The 18,548-nt window shown below is 39.3% G+C and overlaps 1 protein-coding gene across 1 annotated transcript; it reads right to left on the bottom strand.

Moving 5' to 3' along the window:
* Window positions 1-30: 30 nt before the first annotated feature.
* Window positions 31-11,780, bottom strand: LOC106498051 (amine sulfotransferase-like). The gene is made up of 7 exons (XM_013959158.2): window positions 11,719-11,780; window positions 7,981-8,154; window positions 6,135-6,343; window positions 3,887-4,013; window positions 2,992-3,086; window positions 1,954-2,134; window positions 31-948 (listed from the first exon to the last, which is right to left on the bottom strand). The coding sequence occupies exons 2-7, from the start codon at window positions 8,120-8,122 to the stop codon at window positions 827-829; spliced, it is 876 nt and encodes a 291-aa protein (XP_013814612.1). The 5' UTR covers window positions 8,123-8,154; window positions 11,719-11,780; the 3' UTR covers window positions 31-826.
* Between the last annotated feature and the right edge of the window lie 6,768 nt (window positions 11,781-18,548).

Raw genomic sequence — 18,548 nt, 5'->3', positions numbered from 1 at the left:
TTGTTGATAGCAAAAATCTTGACATGCATCTTTGTTCTCTTTTTCTCAGAGGAAGCCCATAGGAGAGCTACCTTAGAAGTTGCATCATTGACAGGTTAAGCCATTGTTGTGAGTCAGTGCATATATGAGGAAGGCAGTAGTCATGGATAAATGGTAGCTTTTTATCTGGCAGATAATGAAGGACAAAGGAGAAGAGGACTTTTTCACTTAAAATTTGCTATTGCTGTGGCTTTTTTTTTTCCTCAAAATTTCAAGTAGCAGACTGTCAACCATGACCTTAAGAACCATAACAGACAATGCAATGAAGTCTTTCAGTCAATAGGCAACATCAGAGAATGTATCATAAAGGCCACTTTACCAGCAAACAGTATCTGTGGTTTACCAAGGAAAAAGAAACTCAGTCATATGAAAGCATAACTGTACCAGAATTAGTCAATATTCTTTCCAGTTTGGACATTTAAGGTCTACTAAAGAAAGCCTCAAAACACAGAAGTGAAAATTTTCAGAAAATTTTTAGCAATGTTCAATATCAAGATCTATCCTTACTTTGTTGTCTACAACCCTGGTGTTATTTAAAGCCAGTGAGAGTAAAAGCAAACATGAAGGAAAAAAGTTGTAGTTTACTATGAAAATCAACTAAAATAGCTTGTAAAACTGCAAACAGGAAACTGGTGTAACTGAGTCGTTTCCTTGGACAAGTCATGAATGAGCTGACATCATTTTTATTTCTATAATGTAGCTGGAAATTGATGTGCTTTGTTTTTCCAGAACTTCAAATATGTGCATCTACTATAAACACCAAAGGATGATGAAACTGGAAACCAGCCTACATTTCGTTAATATCCCAGATGAATTTTATGGGCAGATTCTTCATTTTCTCTTTCAGAACTTCGTCAACCCTTTCACTCTGTGCTACTGTCATCATGTTTTTCCAGTCTCCAGTAGTGCCTGAGGAAAGAGGCAGTAAAAGGAGGTGGGAAGTAGAATGCATACCTTTCGAGAAAACCTGCCTGAAAACAGTGAGTGCTATTTTGGGGAAGCAATTCATGGCTTCCTCAGCATCTCCCTTATTGCTGACCTGCTGAGTGAGGCGCTGTTTTTTTGCACACTTCCAAATCTAGGTGCTGTGAATAAAATGCACCATAGACCTATACTTCTGCCTCCTCACAAAGTTATTCAACTCATTTGTTCTGGTGTTTGCTGATTCCTTTGTGATCAAATAGCTGGGGAAGTATTAAAAGTAACACCTTTTGTTTTGCTGTGAGTACAGCACTCTCTTTAATCCCTAGAAGGTCTTATCCTACAGTGAGCAGCAGAAAGTCTTAGCAATGTCCAGAAGTCAGGGCTGAAGTTAATGGACCCTGAGCGTGACTGGTCAAGAAGGTCTGTGTTCACACTGTTAAGACAACTCTTGCCTTGAAAAGCAAAAGCCAGTATGTCTGTGAAGATCATCTGCAAGCTATCACTGTTTTCAATCTTAAACAGCCTCTCCTGGTATACTCACAGTGCAGAAATCAAAATCACTGTCCTGCCCAGACAGTAACTCCCTTAGAGGTTCTGAAACAAGCATCTTTTTCTGTTTGGGAGAGGCTCTCCTCTCCAGTGAAAGCTATCTACCATTTAGCCAATTGCTCATAACCATGTCAATCCTCCAGTAAGAAGGCATCATATTAGTCCTGACTCAGTACAACCCACAGGTCATTTCCTTTACGTGACAGGACTGTGACAATTTGTGTTGCAATCAGGAAAATGTTGCCTTTTATTATCCCTATGAAAATATAGTAAAATTGCTGATGCCCTTGCAAGAAAAGTGCTCTGATAAATTTAATTGCCACTAACCTGAATTCTTCCTCTGAAAATGGGATTTCCAGCTGAGACTGGAAACCCTAGGTTCATCTCAAGCCAAGAGACATGAAATGAAATACTTATGACTTCATACTGCTTCAACTTTACCTTTGCGTAGAAAATAACCTGGCTTTTTCTCTCTTAGGAATTCTGATAGGTTCTCATAGTTTGCCCTGGGATCTTTTCTCATGTTCTCAAATGTAGCCTGTCTCACAACGCTTTCCACTTCCTTTTCACTCAGTGTCTTGCCTACGAAGTTGCAGATCTTCAGCACAGCACTTCTGAGATCCTGCAATTAATGTTATTTTGAAACTGTCTTGATGATACAAAGAACCAAATAGTAGAATAAAAGACATAAATTTGGGTGCAGATCATTTTTGTGAGAGAGTACTCTTGCATCATTTGAGCAATCAAGAGCAGTGCTGTCTGAGATGGGAATTTTGCATTCTGCTCCCCACACTGCAAATTCCATGTGCATCTTACATTAGATCCCCTGGTAAAGTCACTCCTGGAACAGAGTCTGTGACTGGAAAGGAAGTGACTTAACCTGTAGAGTTTTTGTCAGACCTGTTGTCCTAACTAAGGGCTCAACTCTCATGTGAGCAACCCCAGGCTGCAATTTGAGCAACTAGTGCACATTATCTGGGCTATGCTGCTGTCACCGGGCCTTTCCTGGGGAGGGAGAAGGGCAGCCACTTCAGAGAAATAAGAAGTCACACAAAGGCATGGTCAGCCACTGGCAGGAAATTTGTGGTCAGCAGTTTGAAAGCTCCTCAAGTAACCTCAGAGCTGCCTCTTAAGTACTTCTCTCCTTTAGTGGAACTGTCCTTATGAGCATAAAATTCCTGTTGAAGGTACTTGTAAAAATCTTATTCTGTATTGTTTCAGAAAGAGTTTTTGGCATGGTAGTGAAGCAGACTTCTGTCATAGTGCAAAGTGCTTTATATAATACTTTCATAGTAATTGATAAGACCTCGCACCAATAAGACAAATGACTTTATTTCCTCAGAAATCTCATCAATTTGCATCTATTCCACAAGGGATTAAGCACTTTTCAGTATGAACTGTTGTCATAGAGGCTAATCTGAAAATGCACTCAATATAGGAAGAGAATATTTTGAATACAAAGATATTAACTGACCTCACCTTTTTCATTTCTTCATAGGTAAGGAAGAGTATATTGAAATCCTCTGCATGGCTGTGCCAGCCTGTAACGTGATCCAGCCATGAACTGGCAAGTACTTCCAAAGGGAGATAATAAAAAAAGACAGAAATGCTATTAGCAGCAGAAAAACAGTTAAATTATCAAAAATTTTTGATATCTCCAGTACTTTTGAGGACAGAACTGTAAGATTCAGTGTTTTCCATTGTCTTTTTTTCTTGAGACTCAGAGGGTATCTATGCTCACAGAGACACAATTAGTTGGGCTTTTTGCAAGGAATGGCATCACTGTAGAAGGTAAATCTTAACAGTTATTTATAATCCACTATATACTTTTAGGTCTTTGGAAAGGTGGATTTTAGATAATATATTCTGATATTTTGAGGTTTTTTTCTGATATTTTGAGGATTTTTTCTGATATTCTGATACGTGCTAACAGTCTTTGGGTGACAATCCTCCATGCTGATGAGGCAGAACCGCTCTAGTTTCTGGTAATCTGGACTAGCTCCAGCAGAAGACTACTTCTCTATCTTCTCTGTATGATGGCCATCCTCATAGGTTCACCGCAGCTAACCAAATGTGGAAAGTGTTAAGCGATCTTCAATCATAATGGTTATATTCTGAGTCAGTCTCTAATTCAGATAAAATAAGCAACTTGCATTTTGCTGGGGAACAGTAAAGCCTTGACTTTACTTTCCCCTTCAGACCTTGTTTACAAACAGAAAATTATGTCAAGCTCAAACAGCTTCTGCAGCTTTGGATTCAGGTTTAAACATGGCTGAAGATTCTGGGTAGTTGATATTTATTGATATAATTAATCTCTATTCAGACTGAGATCAGGCAATGGGACTTGGGGTTCTTAGCAGAAAAGATACTTTACCTTTGCCAGCTAAAAATCTCTCCATGAAAATGTTAAAATCTGATACTTTCTCTAGTGTGACCATGATTTTGGAAAAGTGGAAATAAGAAACCAAAACATCCTTAGGGTTCCTGGTAACATAAATAACCTGCAAAAAGAAAAAGAACACTAGTCTCAAACATATTAAAGGGCTCCATTACCCTGACCGTCTGTGTGGTTTTCTGTAACTGTCCTTACAATTCCCACTATAAAATGTGTGAAAACAATTTGAAGATGACAAACATGTTAAGTAAATTCCAGATAATGTTACACTGTCATTTTGTTTGTAGTTAGTGGCATTTCCCTTTGAAGTCCATTGTTCAATGCCCATGGCTAACTATCTTCATGGGATCAGGGTTACTTGCAGGTGTCAGTGCTATTGTTCATCTGTGCAAGGCAGTCACCTGTGGAAGAACAACACTAGAAAATCATTTTAACTTTCTTGTAAGTTGATTCAGTTGATTCAGCTTCAAATTTTTGCAGAAAGTCACTATAAAATGAACAAGAACTTCTTGGAAATTACAGCTTTTGTACAGTGCTGACCTCATCAGGGACCTCAACTGCTAGACTGTGAAGCAGGTGCCAGAGGCAGCATGCAGGCAGATTTTGAATGACAGGTAAGAGGAAGCCCCATCATCATAAAAGGAAGACCTGTTATGGACAGGGGTTATTCTGGCTCCTGCTGACTTCTCAGCACACAAGAGATGTTGCCTCAGGCAAAGATGAGGTACCACCAGTTAGATGGGCAGCCTCCTGCCTCTTGAGCAGCAGGATGTCCCTGCTTCTACTAAGTTTCTGCTTCTTAACACTCTCTATTTAGGAAGAGAAAATACAACCTGGCACACCACCCTTATGAGGTTATGGATGCTTGCAAGGAGAGACAGAAGAATCATGCTCTCAGATTGGGTTTCTAGCTGAGTAAAATTACCACTTTAGATTCCTCATTAGCTGAAAGCAATCTAATTATCTTTAGCAAAACCAAAACCATTATTTCCAAGGTATTATTTCCATATACATCAATAGGGACTTCTAAAGGTATTACAAGGAAACTCAGTAAACTCCTAATTGAAAAGCTGTGAGCTGAATCACAGGAAAATTTATTCAATAACTTGATATAAAATAAGAACAACCTAATAACATATTCAAGCAGAGGGGGAAAAGACCTATTACACAAACAAGATTTTCTTGAAATCACAACAATTTCCATACTTTCTGATGTGTGCTGTATGTGCAGTTTGGGCAATGTTTTCATTCTTTGTTGGAGACCATTTTGGATTTCAAACCTTATTTTCTGTGTGTGAGCTTTCTCTTCCAAACTTCACTGGTGTTGTGAAGCAAATAGTGAGAATATTGTCGTTTTCCACAACACCTTTATGTGTGAAGAACTTAACAGCTGCACTAAGAGCTTATTTCCATAGCTCCTGTGCACAGAGCTCTGCCCCAGATATCTGCTTGCTTTATCACAGGAAGCTCTGCAGCAGAAATAATGACAGAAGGGGCAAAAGTCACTGGGAGTGCCTTAAGAAAGAGTAACAACTGTCTTACCATGACATACTCTGCCAGGGAGCAAAGTAAGAATTTGCTATGAGTCTATGAAGCCAGTTCTCCGTGTATTATTAGAACCAAACATACATACCATACATCTTCAGACTGTCCCCTATGCCCATTGATTTGTGAGTGCACCTTAATGTAGTAGCCCAGACACATCTGGCTCTAAGGAGGTTTCTTTTTTTCTTTTCTTTTTCTTTTTTTTTTCCATGGGAGACAGGATTTGAGCTATTATATGATTCACAATGGAGAGTCTTATTCAGAAACTCCCCTGCACTGATCAACAAGCAAAGGAAGTTCTCACATCCCTCTCTACCTACTGTAGTCCTGTGCTACCCATGTTATCAGTACCAGGGAGACTTTATTTTCAGACTAATAACTCCACTGGAACCAGACATTTTCACAAGGATGAAATTAGTACAAGTCTTTGTGGAAGTTCCTTCTGAGATGCATTACTGCACCATCTCATCTCACTAACAGCGTTAGGGCTAGGAGATACGACAAGAAGAAACAGAAGAAGTGGGGTCTTGAAGGTCCCTGATTTCCCCAAATATGCAAAGCAGATGATATTTATACAAAGACAAGGGAATCTTGAAGAGAAGAGAGGTTGGATTTGGACCCATTCACTGGGACAAATTGTCATGATTGTTTTTAAGTAAACTGTAAAAATAACATCACTTACACGTGCTCTTTTGTTTCTCAGGTCTCTTGGAGTTAAGTAGTAAGGCAGGTGGGTGGCAAAAAGACGAGGTGAAGGAAAAGCTGAATAATCCATGTGTTTTATATTGTATTCCAGCCACGGGATTCTGTCCATGAGGTCTATATTTTCTGTTCCATTACGGTGGCCTTCATGAAATATTAAGCTCAAAATATTCTGAGTCCACACAGTTCCTGAGAAGGAAACCTTTTTATTTGAACCTTGTTTGCTTTTCATTTATTTATTTATTTATTTAAAGATAGTATACTGTCATAAATACAGCCTCTTCCCAGATGTAACTGATTTCACTTTGTGAATACAAGCACTACTTAGAGGACCAAAGAGAGCAAACACTGTCTTGGTCACTGATGAGTGCAAAAAGAAAGCATATTTTTCTTTTATCACTGCAGAAAAGTGATTTTCAGTAACTAAACCTTCAGTTTCTTTACCCAGTATATTCAGCCTCCAGGCAAATTATATCTGTCCTCAACCCTTATAGCAATGTGAATTGCTGCATCTCTGTGGGCTCCATATCTAAAAATATCTCCTGCTGAAAGGTTCTAGAAAAGATTTTTGCTTCCAGAAATCCTGCAAAGTGTTGTGAGATGTCATGAAGCCAACAGCTGGTAACGCCACATTTGTAAAGCACAGATGGGCCCCACAAAGTAGATGCTTGTGGCAACAAGATCTCTAAAGTTCCTTAGGAAAAATCTGATTCCTGAGCTACGGCTGCTGACAAGGATGATCTAAAAACACAGGACTCTGTAGGTGCCCAACTGTCACAGCAGTTTGGGTTCTTGTGCTAGGTGATGACAGTGCGAGGTAAATCCTGAATAGCTGACCCATTTGGGCAATGAGAAGAAGAACCATTTAGCCTTCTCAAAAGTGCACTGTATGGTAGTACTGATTCCTTTCCCCTTATATGCTGTAGGCCAATAAAGATGGACACCTGAGAGAATTCAAATCCATGTGGAAGAGCATTCAAACCATTATGGTAGGCTACCCTGAACAAGCATAGTAAAAGGAAAGTATCTGAAACAAGTCTAGCTGTTAAAGACCTCGTGTGGAATGGAAACTGCTAGTTTCAGAGATTGGACTGTATATGTATTGTAGATTTAAAGTCAGCAGCCAAGATAAAGAAATAATCCTAAAATTCAGAGGAACAATAACTGGGCAAGTACCTTACCCAGTAATTTCAGAGCTGTGCTGACTGCCTTGCTCTGCTTGGTATAACCAGCCTGGACAATTTTTCTGCACAGTGGTAGAGCTTCAAGAGAAATAGTGGAGGGTACCTTAGATTTATAACTGGTGGGGAAAAAAGAGGATTGTGGTGAAGGAAAAGGGGTGAATAGGATAGAGATGATATTCTGTGCAATTCCTGACTCAAAATCATCTTCTGATTCCCTCTTGCCTTGGCATAGCTCATCACTTTGCAACGTGAACTTCCCACTTCCAAAGATGTGCTCATCCCAGTATGTTAGTGTCTTTACCCCTTAAATTCTTCCTTCTTATCCTCCTCCCTCCCTTTTCTCGATCCAAAACCCTTTTTGCAAACCTATCCAGCCATGCTTGTGTCCCAGCCCTACAGAACTATCTATGTTTTTTGAGGCAAGGGAGGTCAGATCTCCTTGTGTATAGTAAGCTTGCTCTGAGTACACCTACAAGACTGAGATCCAAGAATGAGGTAGGTTCAGCTGGACACAAGCAGGAGCCCCATGTCTGGCTGATCAGGCCCTGGCTATGCAGGATATGTCTAACAACCTTAGACGCTTCTGTGGATGGTTGTTTTGTTTTGTTTTGTTTTTTCCTTTGGAGACAATTTCTTTCTTACCTGATTTTGGATAAGTAGCTATAAATACATCACTGTCTCTGATTTCAAACGTCTCCAGGGAATCTAGGTACTCAGGTGTAGTTATATTTGCTGCAAAATAAAATCCTTTGTGGGTGAATAGATATTCTTTTGAGGGTTCCATTGTTAATTTGTTGTCTCTTACAAATAGATAACCTGCAATAAGAAAACATAAATTTATACCTTTTTCTCGTGTTGTCATCTCACAGAAAAAAAGAGTAATTCAAGCAAAAAATTCAGTGCCAGCAAATTTCAGCAAAATAAATTTCAGAAAATTCCCAGTGAACAATACACTGAAATTTAGCTTTCAGATAGTCACAAGAACATCGCTGAGGATACATTTCTCTTGAGAAAAAAGATGTATAGAGCATGACCCCTTACTCATACACAAGTGTATGCTACCTACATTTAAAAACTAATGTAACCAAAAGCAACCTATGTAAAAATCATCTGTCAAAACTGCTTTAGAATCTGAGGACCATAAAGTTTTCTTTGGGGTCTCACTAGCTCTTCAACAGAGCCAGCTTAACTACCCCACACTCATTCTGAATTTTGTAATTGAAACTGTGTTTAAAATATCTTATTATTGTTAGTCTCCACTTATTCTCTGTCCCATTATCAATGTTTCTCCCATAATAAGAATAATTTCTGCAAACTGGAATGGATAATCATGAATGTGTGTGGGTTTTGTTTTGTTTTGTTTTGTTTTGTTTTGTTTTAATGTGCCTTCTGGTTTTATAAGGCTGTTGTCTTGTGTCTTGTACTAACACTGTTACCACATATTTGCCAGAAAAAGACGTTAATCATTATCATTGTGATGAACGGGGAAGAGCAAACTGCTGGGGAGATATAGATAGAGTAAAAGATAGACTGAAGCTGACTATTGTAGCTTAGCAAGAGCAAAAGGGAGCAGATGATAGGTTAGGAAGTTTTGGTTTGTATATCTTTTACAGTCTTTGAGCAGAAAGACATAAGCAAGTTCATTTTCAGACTTGGATATCACAAGTATTGTTTCATTTGGGTTGAAATATATTTTAAAAGAGATTTTTTTATCTGGAATTTTATTCAAGTTTCTGTCCCCTGCCTTCCCCCATTTCAGTGTATAGATGGTGGTTCATGACTGCAGTGTTGGTCATTGCTTCATTGTGTGGATAACTCCATTGCCCAGATTTGTTGAAACAACTGCTTACGCAAGACCTATCAGCCAAGTGATCTGAATTAACCAAAGCAAGCAATACTTGGAAATAAGGTCACTGATTCAATCTGTTTTGTTATCATTTCTTTCTCTCCAGATTATGCTTTGCTTCCCCTTTGCCTTCCTTGTCTGTGAACCCACTTGGACGTATGCTGGCTTCCCTACCCTGTGCAGCCAAAATACGCTGACCTAGCAATGCTCTTGTTTAAAATGCAATGCTGCCCTTGAACTGGCAGGTCCAAGGGACGTAACCTCCAGCTTGGATGCAGCCAAGGATCACCGACGGCATTGGCACAATAAGATAGGTGCAGGCAGAGGCTGTTTGCAGAGTGTGTGCCACCGTGGGACTCATCGGTGGGACGCAGGCGGGAGTGCGGCACTCTGGTTGGCAGGGCAGGAGGAGGGGCGCGACAGGCGCTGCCCCACAGCCCGGGCAAATCCTCCACCTGCCCTGCCATAGGGAGGGAGCAGCTGCTAACGGGGCTTGCAGTGGTACTGAAGTCGCCCCAAAAGCACAAAGCTCAAGCCCCACACTTACCCTGAGTGGTGCAACATCTGTGCAGCCCCCACTACCAACTGCCCCACTTTCCCAAGGAAAGGAGAGGGGGCAAGTTCGCAGCTGAAACACATTGTGTCCAGCCCTGTGGGCTGTGATACACCTCTCCCAGCTGGAGGTTTGGGCTGGGGCTGCAGCGGGTGCCTGTGGGCTCCCATCACTGAGGTGGGATTTGAAGGGCAGTAGTTGGGGCTTCCTCCATCTTGGCACTCCTGACTCCGAAACAGCCGAGCCTATGGACATGTGGGAGAGGGAGGGGGTGGCCCAGCTTCAGGCAGACGCTAAAACGGATTAGAAAGGGGTCACGCAAGCAGCTCAGCCTGCAGAGCCGAGGGCAGGCCGCCAGGCAGCCTCCGCCACGGACAGAGCCACGGCCACAGGAGGACACACAGATGTCCCTCAGACCCATTCCGTGGCCAAGGCTGCAGCAGACCCTGATCTAAAGAGCTCCTCATAGATGCAGTACCACACAGTTTTAAAACATACCTACACCTCTGTTTTATGAGATTGATCCAATTTAATTTCTCCTGTTAACACCCTTATTTAGTATTGTTACACAACAAAAAAAAAAAATCCTTACTTTGGGTGATGCACAAGTTCAGTTCTACTGACAAAATCCTGTGGGAAAATAAATGTCATTTTCTGTATTTCCTACCTGGAATTACTATGAGATTCCTGTGCTTGTATTTTACTCCCTTTCTCAGTGCAGGTGGCATGGGCTGCAGTTAGTTGAGCAAGGGTAGCTGTGGCTGGCGTGGGTTAAGGGGCTAGTGCTCCCAGCTCACCTCCAGTTGCCCACCATTGCCACCACAGCCTGCTGTGGCTTGCCTGGCCACTCTTCGGGCAGATCAGTGGAATTGCCAAATAAAACGATTTATTTTGAAATATTACTTTTTATATACCCTGATTTTCTGATAAAGAATTGTTGAACAGTTAAACTCCCAGAAGCTGCGGAGACAGTGGTGTGGGTGTGGGTGTATGTGTGTATTGCAGAATGGGAAAGGCAGGGCACTGGGCTCCAACAACAGCCTGGAGCAGCACGCGTAACTAGTCTTGTTAACATGAGCTCAGCCTGCATCATCTGACAGTGGCGAGTGCCACACCAAAGCCTGTGATATGTTTCAGCCTCACGTCAAAGCCTGTATTTCACTGATTGAAACTACCCTTAATAAATAGGATTTCTAAATGGAGAAAAAAAAAACATTTAGAAACTAAGGTATGGGTACGCTTTTAAACTCAAGCCATAATAATGAAGCTGGTGAAATCCTAAGAATGTAAAGGTATGCGAAATGAGCAGTTTATTTTTACTGAAACAAGAGGAAGAACCAGAAACTGTGAGAAGCAAAAAGAAGACGTATTCAAGGCACACGGAAACCTTTTCAATATTGTTCTGCCAAAAAATGAGTTTTTATATCACTTTGGGACAAAGGTTATTGCACTGTGTGTTTTTTACAGCTAAATCAACGTAACATGAAAAAATATACCCAAAATATATCATGAAAAAGTAGCCTACCTTAGCTGCCTGGAAAGCCTATTCATGACTAGTGTGTATGAAGTTGAGGGGGGACATTCAGTTATGCTCTTACCTTCCAGCTGTGCATCTCAAAAATGCCTTCCCTCCAAGCCCTGTGTCTGCAGGTAACCTCCTGAATCCACAGTGACCACACACTTTTGCTCTGCTTAGGTAACTGTCTCACAACTATGACTCCAATTTCTTTGCTGAGTAATACAGAAAAGTCCATTTAATGCTTCGATTTCCATATCAGCGATGAGAGACCCTGTCCTGTTCAGTCTGCCTGGAAGCCCAGAACAGTTGTATCCCCTTGTTCTCTGATACTCTTTCTAGCAGAACATTTCGAAGTGTTTTACATAAGAGATCTACATACAATTTTTCTTATTTTTCTGAAAGGGGAGTATAGCATCATTTAGCTCACAGCTCTACAGCTCTAATAATTTCAGACATACTTACCTTCTCTGTGCTCCCTTGCTGCCCCCAGAGGTGTGTACTACCGCTTCCCTGTTCAGTAGATATGAATGAGTCCAGAGATGTTTGAGCAATCAGGTTTCCTTTTAACTAAGTGTACCAGCTGACGCGATGCTGTTTGGCTTTCTTTCAACACTTGCTTATCTTTAACTCAGACAAAGATTAGAGAACTAATACAATTCTTGAAAAAATGAAAACAGTTCAGAAAGAAAGATTTATGGAATCAGTTAAATGCTCATTTTAGTTTTTGTTCCTCCTTTTTTTAGCAACAGCATCACTGAGGAATATTGGAGAGGAGCAGAAGTGAATAACATCTTTGCTTTTTGCTGAGACTTTTTTATTGATGAACTTTTGCTGAACTTCTGCCCAAACAGATTTGACCTCCAATCTGTGTTTTACAGTAGTCCCAAAGAAAGGTCTGAATACATTACAAAGTAGTAGGTCAGACTGATCAAATCTGGTCTTAATCAGGAATATAGAATGAGCTATTTCAGTTAATCGTATGTATGTGTTCGTGTCAAGTGTTCTTCTGTGTTTTCTAGGTGTCAAGTGTTTTTATAACTGAAATAAAATCATGCCTGAGACATTTCTCACTGATACCTGCATGCTGATCACATCACAGAGAAGAACATTTTGTTCCCCAGTTCTGAGTTGTGTTTTGTGAAAGATTACTTTTTAACTCAGATCAATACCCCAGGTAGTCCCCCAACTTGCACAACAGATCAGTTAGGTGGGACAGAGTATGAATGAGCCAGAAAGAGGAATAGAGCTGTTTGGTTTTTTTTTTTCCTCCCAGCACAGAGGAAAGCCTTAGGGTGAAAGATTAAGCATGTTCTGTCTTTGCTCCTGTCACCCATCTCTTTTGTATTTTGTAATTCAAAATCTATTTTAAATGTTATATGATAATGAAGGGCAACATCTGTTGATCCTAAAACTTGATTTTCAAACCTCAAGTGCGTTGCTCTGGGGAATCCAAAGAGCAACAAGTATGGTCTCACATCAGCTTTATCAACTAGCTGGAGAGCCAACAAGGGGTTAGTTAGTGCAGGAAGTAGTATTTTCCAGTGGAAAGAAATAGTCTGTAAAACTATCTGGCCTTTGGACAGATAGTGGGGAAAACATCCAAATCTCAGGGATCTTGTAAAATGGCAGAACCCTAAAGTTAGGATTTGCCCCTGCTTGTCAGTGTGAATCTGAATCAAAGTCTATCTGTGGTTAATTGAACACAGTTTCCATTTGTATTATCTTTTAGGACAATAGTCCATTACAACATTAATAATTAATGTTGGGATCCAAATACCTAACATGCACTTACCTTTCAGGTGCCAGGTGCTGTTAGACAAAGTCCAGTGTGAGACTGTATGGGGGGGCAAAGGAATTATATTTGTTTAACTTAAACAAAACTAATTTTACTCACGTTCCTTCCTTCCAAACCCACACACCCACAAGTGCCAAGGCATTTGTGTCCAAACAGTTTGGCCAGGATCCCCTGCAGTGACATAGAGGATGAGAGACCCTGGCTATCAAATGCTCGTCATATCTCCTGGATTTCTTTGTTGGCAGCCATGTGCTGTTTTTTGTATATGCCTTCTGTATCCCTTAGGATTTGAAAGTGATTGTGATCTTTGGTCTCTTCATTCTCTCCCACCTCTGTGAGTCATTAGAAAAACAGAAACATTCAGGTCAAAAGGGACATCTGGAAGTGTCTAGTCCAACCTCCTGCTCAAAGCAGTGCTAAATCCAAAGCTAAATCAGGTTGCTCAGGGCCTCATCTAGTTGAGTTTTGAAAAATCTCCAAGGATGGAGAGCCCACAACCTCTCTGAGTACATGTTCCAGGGCTTCACCGTACTCATTCTGAAAATGTTTTCCTTACATCTAGTCAGAATTTCTTTTGCTACAATTTTTGACAAGCTGTAACTATGAGGCAAGATTCCTGATTTTTGTGCTGTCCTTTTTTCTTTTTTTCTGAGTGTAATCTGTCTTTTGTTTTAGCCTATGCCTTGTTTTCCCAGCCTCAGTGTCTTTACAAGTGTCTGGTAGATGTGCTGTGATTTTGATGATGTGCTACTCTAGGTGCCATTAATATCTGCTGTTCTTAAGCCCTTCTTCTGGTTGTCTCCTCTGGAACTTTCACACCTAGACACTTCTGTTCATACTAATCTTAACTTTTCTTTTACAAACCTCTACAGTGCTAGCAACCTGGTGTTCCTAAAATAAATCCTAAAGTTCCCTATGCAGACATTAGCCAAAGGCAGGTCTCCTGCCTACCTGTACTGTAACATTAAAGTGTAAAGTAAATGCCTAAATTAAGCACATGGAACCCCAAACTAAGTTCCATGTATTACTACAAAATACATTCAACAAGGCATAGCCAAAAGGGCAAGCTAAGCTACACCACTTCAACAGTCAGTTTAGGCATCCGCATAATAACAGATTGTTCTCCCACTTATTGAGAAAAAAAGAAAAAGGTTTGTAATAAATTTCTTTATTTTCTACATGTCTCAGGTACTATTCTACACCAGTATCATCTAGTATTTACTCTAACTGCATAGAATCCATGCCAAAGATACATAATGTCTGAGTTAATAGAGAAGCTTCTCAGAAGTTAGTGCTTTCCAAGGACCATAGTCAGTGCGAAAGGCTACACATAATCAGTCTATGTTCTCATGAATATTGTGTCTGCTCATTCTAATTTTGTCAGCTGCATTCTCTCTCTCTCTCTCTTTCTTTCACTCCTGTAGGTCACAATTTAATGTGTTTTATATGTGCATCTTGTACTTAAGCTCCCAAATTCAGCAAAGTGGTAGGGTGATTTTAGGCTGCATCCAGACTGCATGTCACACACATATATGTTTTTTTATCCAATTCTATTTTACAAGGTTCTTATCTTGCATTACATTCATGTCATTGCCACAGGATAAACCACTTTGGCTGCCTGTTCTCCATTTGTTGGGGGAAAAGGAGTGAGAGAGGGAGTTTGCCTATTGGAAATGAGCAGGAATATTTTGGAGATTTGGGAAGATTACCCTTCATATGTCTTATCCTTTCCTTGAAATAAAACAAGTTTTAATAATCTGTCTGTATCTTTACCTTTATCTTACCAAATTAAAATAACTAACTTTACAGCCAGGTTTCTCTTTCCTAGATGAAGTATTTGAAATGCAGCACTTGTTAGTACTATTAGAGAACACGCAAGTTTTGTTGCAAGTAAACGGACATAAACGTGTGGTTTCCATTTTAAGCAGTATGAACTATATTATAAAGGATAATTTTACTACATGGAATTAAGGGCAAAACCAAATCAAAAAATATTTCATCTCATTTACTATTCAGAGTAACTTAGCAATATAATAAAAACATGCACCATAACCAATCTTGCAGTTTTTCTTTGAGGAGTTATAGTTCATTATCTATCTATAAGTGTATTTAATTTACAAAGGCATTGCCAAAATTATTGCCAATATTATCTATTTTGCTCTAGTTTTGCTTTTCACAAGCCATACACTATATACTACATGTAGTACACACTACATGTTCCCCTGAATAACCAGGTCCTTCTAGTTAGGACTCAGAGTAACTCTCCAAGTAACTACTCACAGTACTTTCTGATCATGTCAAAAACCTTGTAACTGTAGATTTTTATGACTATTTACCTCCCTCAAGGTTTTTCTACCCTTGTTCTGAAGGTTAAACATTAATTAAAGATTAAAAGTTTGTGGTAGTTCTGAAAAATATGTGAGAAGAGTACAGAGAGACTGAAAAGAATGCAGATTTATTCCTTGCTTATCCCTGACTCACATCAATGAATGGTTAAAAAAAGGAGATTTTACTTTTATTCCACCTTCCCATAAAATCTGGACAGAATAAGCAGAAACAGTAGCTAGAATAGCTTTCTATTACTCTCTGAGGAAAAAGCTTGTGGGCTTTAGTCCTTGATGACCTTTGTTATATAATCCACTCCCAAATGTATGAATATGAAAATTTGACATTTATTTGCTTTAGATTGTCACCATTGTAATCCTCTCTTATTTCATATTTTCTGTATTTACTAGAGACCACAACAATTCTAAAATACTACAAAATGGATTTGTCTGTGGAAGATGCAGTGATCATACAGTTTTATTTGTATATCCCCACTAATACAATCAGTAGGATTCCAGCAGACACATTTAAACAAGTGCTGTTTATTTGAGGATATTATACCACATTCTTCTTCCTTTGAGAAAAAGCTTTCCTTCTGATAGCCATTAGTTTATGTATGTATGTTCTTCCCCCAAAGTTTTCCAGCTGCAAAGAGAGAGGAGTTTGATGCTAAAGTGATATTTTATGCTGTAGAAAAACAAACAGCATGAAACTGAGGTCTGAGAAGTTTTGGAAATAATTATGGGGACAGAGTCAAAGCCAAACAAATCAAAATGTTTGTATGTATGCGCTGTACAGTGGAAATAACATGCTGGCATTGGGGTGGTATGGGAAAGGGAGATGTTGCCAGGGCAAAGTGTATAGGAGGACGGGGCTAATTTCTCTCAGCAAAAGATACAGAACAGTGAACCAAATTCTAAATTCTCCACTACTATGTGCATTACTTGTACATTTTAATTTGTATTTAGCTGTTACTTTTCTTCTGGGAAAGCAAAGTGTAATAAAATGTACGTTTCAGTGACTTGGCCACAGACTAGCTGAAAGTGCTTGCTACCCAACTCATACCCTCTAGAGGGTACATGTCAGTAAATATGAATTTCCATGCTGTTTGCAAATGAGTCAATAAAACTGGAAAATGTTAGTCCAGCTGAAAATTGGGCTCTATCTCCTTCATAGTTGTCAATCTTTAGACACAAGGTCATTTTACAGTTAGGCTCCTAGGGAATGGGGGGAATCTTGAGTAACAGCCTGGTAAGAGATGGATGAGAGCCAGAGCAGGAGATAGTTTAGGACAGATAATTTTTGTAATATTTCTTTGCTTCATTTTTTGCTAAGTCTCAAACCCCTGCCTTAGTACACCACTGGTCAGTAAAGGTCAGAGTTCTTAAAATATATGTAAAAAAGAATAATATCTGCTATGTAAGCAAAGGGAGCTAGCAGTCTGAGCATGGTTTTCTTTTGTTTTAGTTTCCAAGGTAATGTTTTTTGATTATGAAGATTTGACTAGTGCTACATTACACCTCCTGTTTCATAGGTTCTGCCTTTGCTGGGAGAACAAAGTCACAACCAAACTGAAAAAAGAATGTTTTAGAAGGGTCTGTGTTTGTTATATTTTGACCAGGAAATCTGAGGACATCATGCTCATCAAAACAACCATCAGCTGAGAAAATAGCTTTTTCCCTGACTTTTTTCAATGATTTAAATTGGTAAAATCCTCTAAGGTAAGAGAAAAATGAAGTTAAAAATTTTAAGCATTAAAGATTGTAAAATACGTCTGGCCTAAGAAATGTGACAAAACCAATGACATGACAATTAGCTAACTTCCCATGAAGGATATTTTGGTACACCAGTATACCTAAACATAGATTTCTATTTTGGAACAGAGACAAATCAATTTTCAGAAGTGCTTGTATAAAAGGGGACTGAGTTTGGGGAAAAAAAATAGTAGAGCTGGAAGGACTTACATCAGAGTTCTTGTTCTTTATTCTGGAATTCTTGAATTAGGCCTAAAACTTTCTCTTCTGACAGAGTCTAGTTACTTGTGCTTGTTTTGCCTAGAACTAAGTACAGAAACTTCTCATTCCATAAAATACTGTGTAATCACTCCTTACATTTCTTCTCTTACAATAAAATACAACTGTGGTCGCAGTTATCCAAGTATTTAATCTACATTTTTGTGTTTGTGTACATGTTGTAGCAGCAGCAAAGAACCCTTGATAAGGTCAAGGATGGAAGAACATGACTTTCTTTTCTCTCAATTGGAATAAAGTTTTCAGTTCCTTTTAAGTGCTTTTCCTGAGCTGTCTTCATTTCTTTGCTTGACTTTTGGCTGCCAGTAGATGAAAAACATTACATTATATATGTACATTATTATAGATGTACACCATCTACACAGATTTTCTGTAGGCACAGCAAAAATTGTCAGCCTGACATCTCATTACCTCTGTCTTGTTTTTTTTCCTCAAAAATTTCTGTATCTTATCCCTAATTCCACACCTTCTCAAGAACTATTCAAAGTGTTTCTGACTTACACTGTTGTTTAAATTGTTTGCTCAACTCTATTACATTTTCACATATTCAAGGTATATATAAGCTCTTGCCTCTAAGGCCTTTCACAGCTCTGCTTTTCTCCATTTAGCCTATTTCAACTTCTGATGTATCAGTTTGACCTTTCTGTCTACTATCTGAATAACAACCTTTCTCCTTGAATCTGTTTGGCAAGGCCTTTTTAGTTTGCATTGGGATCATTTTTCATATTTTCAAATATAACCTGTTCCCACCACAATCCCCAGTTCATCTTCAGTTCAGCTTTTTTTCTTCAGAGCTGCAGATTTTCAACATAGCATCTCTCAGATCCTGCATTAGATGGGGGTGGGGGAAGTATCCCATTATATTCCATTTGAGACCAGGTTTATCAAAACATTTTGGCATTTTAGCTCTCTGTCACTTTGATCAAGGAAAGTGCCAAAAGTGGTATTTTTGAAAGAGAAACTCTCAGTGTGTCCAGATATAGAATGAAAATCATTCTTTGCTTGGCTGTCCATTTTGAAACTATTCTTCTCAAAGTGAGGTGATGGGCTCGTGCTGATTTTGGTCTTTAAAATCTTCAAACGTTTTCTGAAAATTCTATAGAATCTCCAATTTGTTAAACCATTTTAGATGACACAGACAT

Source organism: Apteryx mantelli, chromosome 3, assembly GCF_036417845.1.
Source record: "Apteryx mantelli isolate bAptMan1 chromosome 3, bAptMan1.hap1, whole genome shotgun sequence".
Taxonomy (NCBI): Eukaryota; Metazoa; Chordata; class Aves; order Apterygiformes; family Apterygidae; genus Apteryx; species Apteryx mantelli.
The sequence above is the reverse complement of the archived record's forward strand: the minus strand, read 5'-3'. Positions and strand labels throughout refer to the sequence as shown.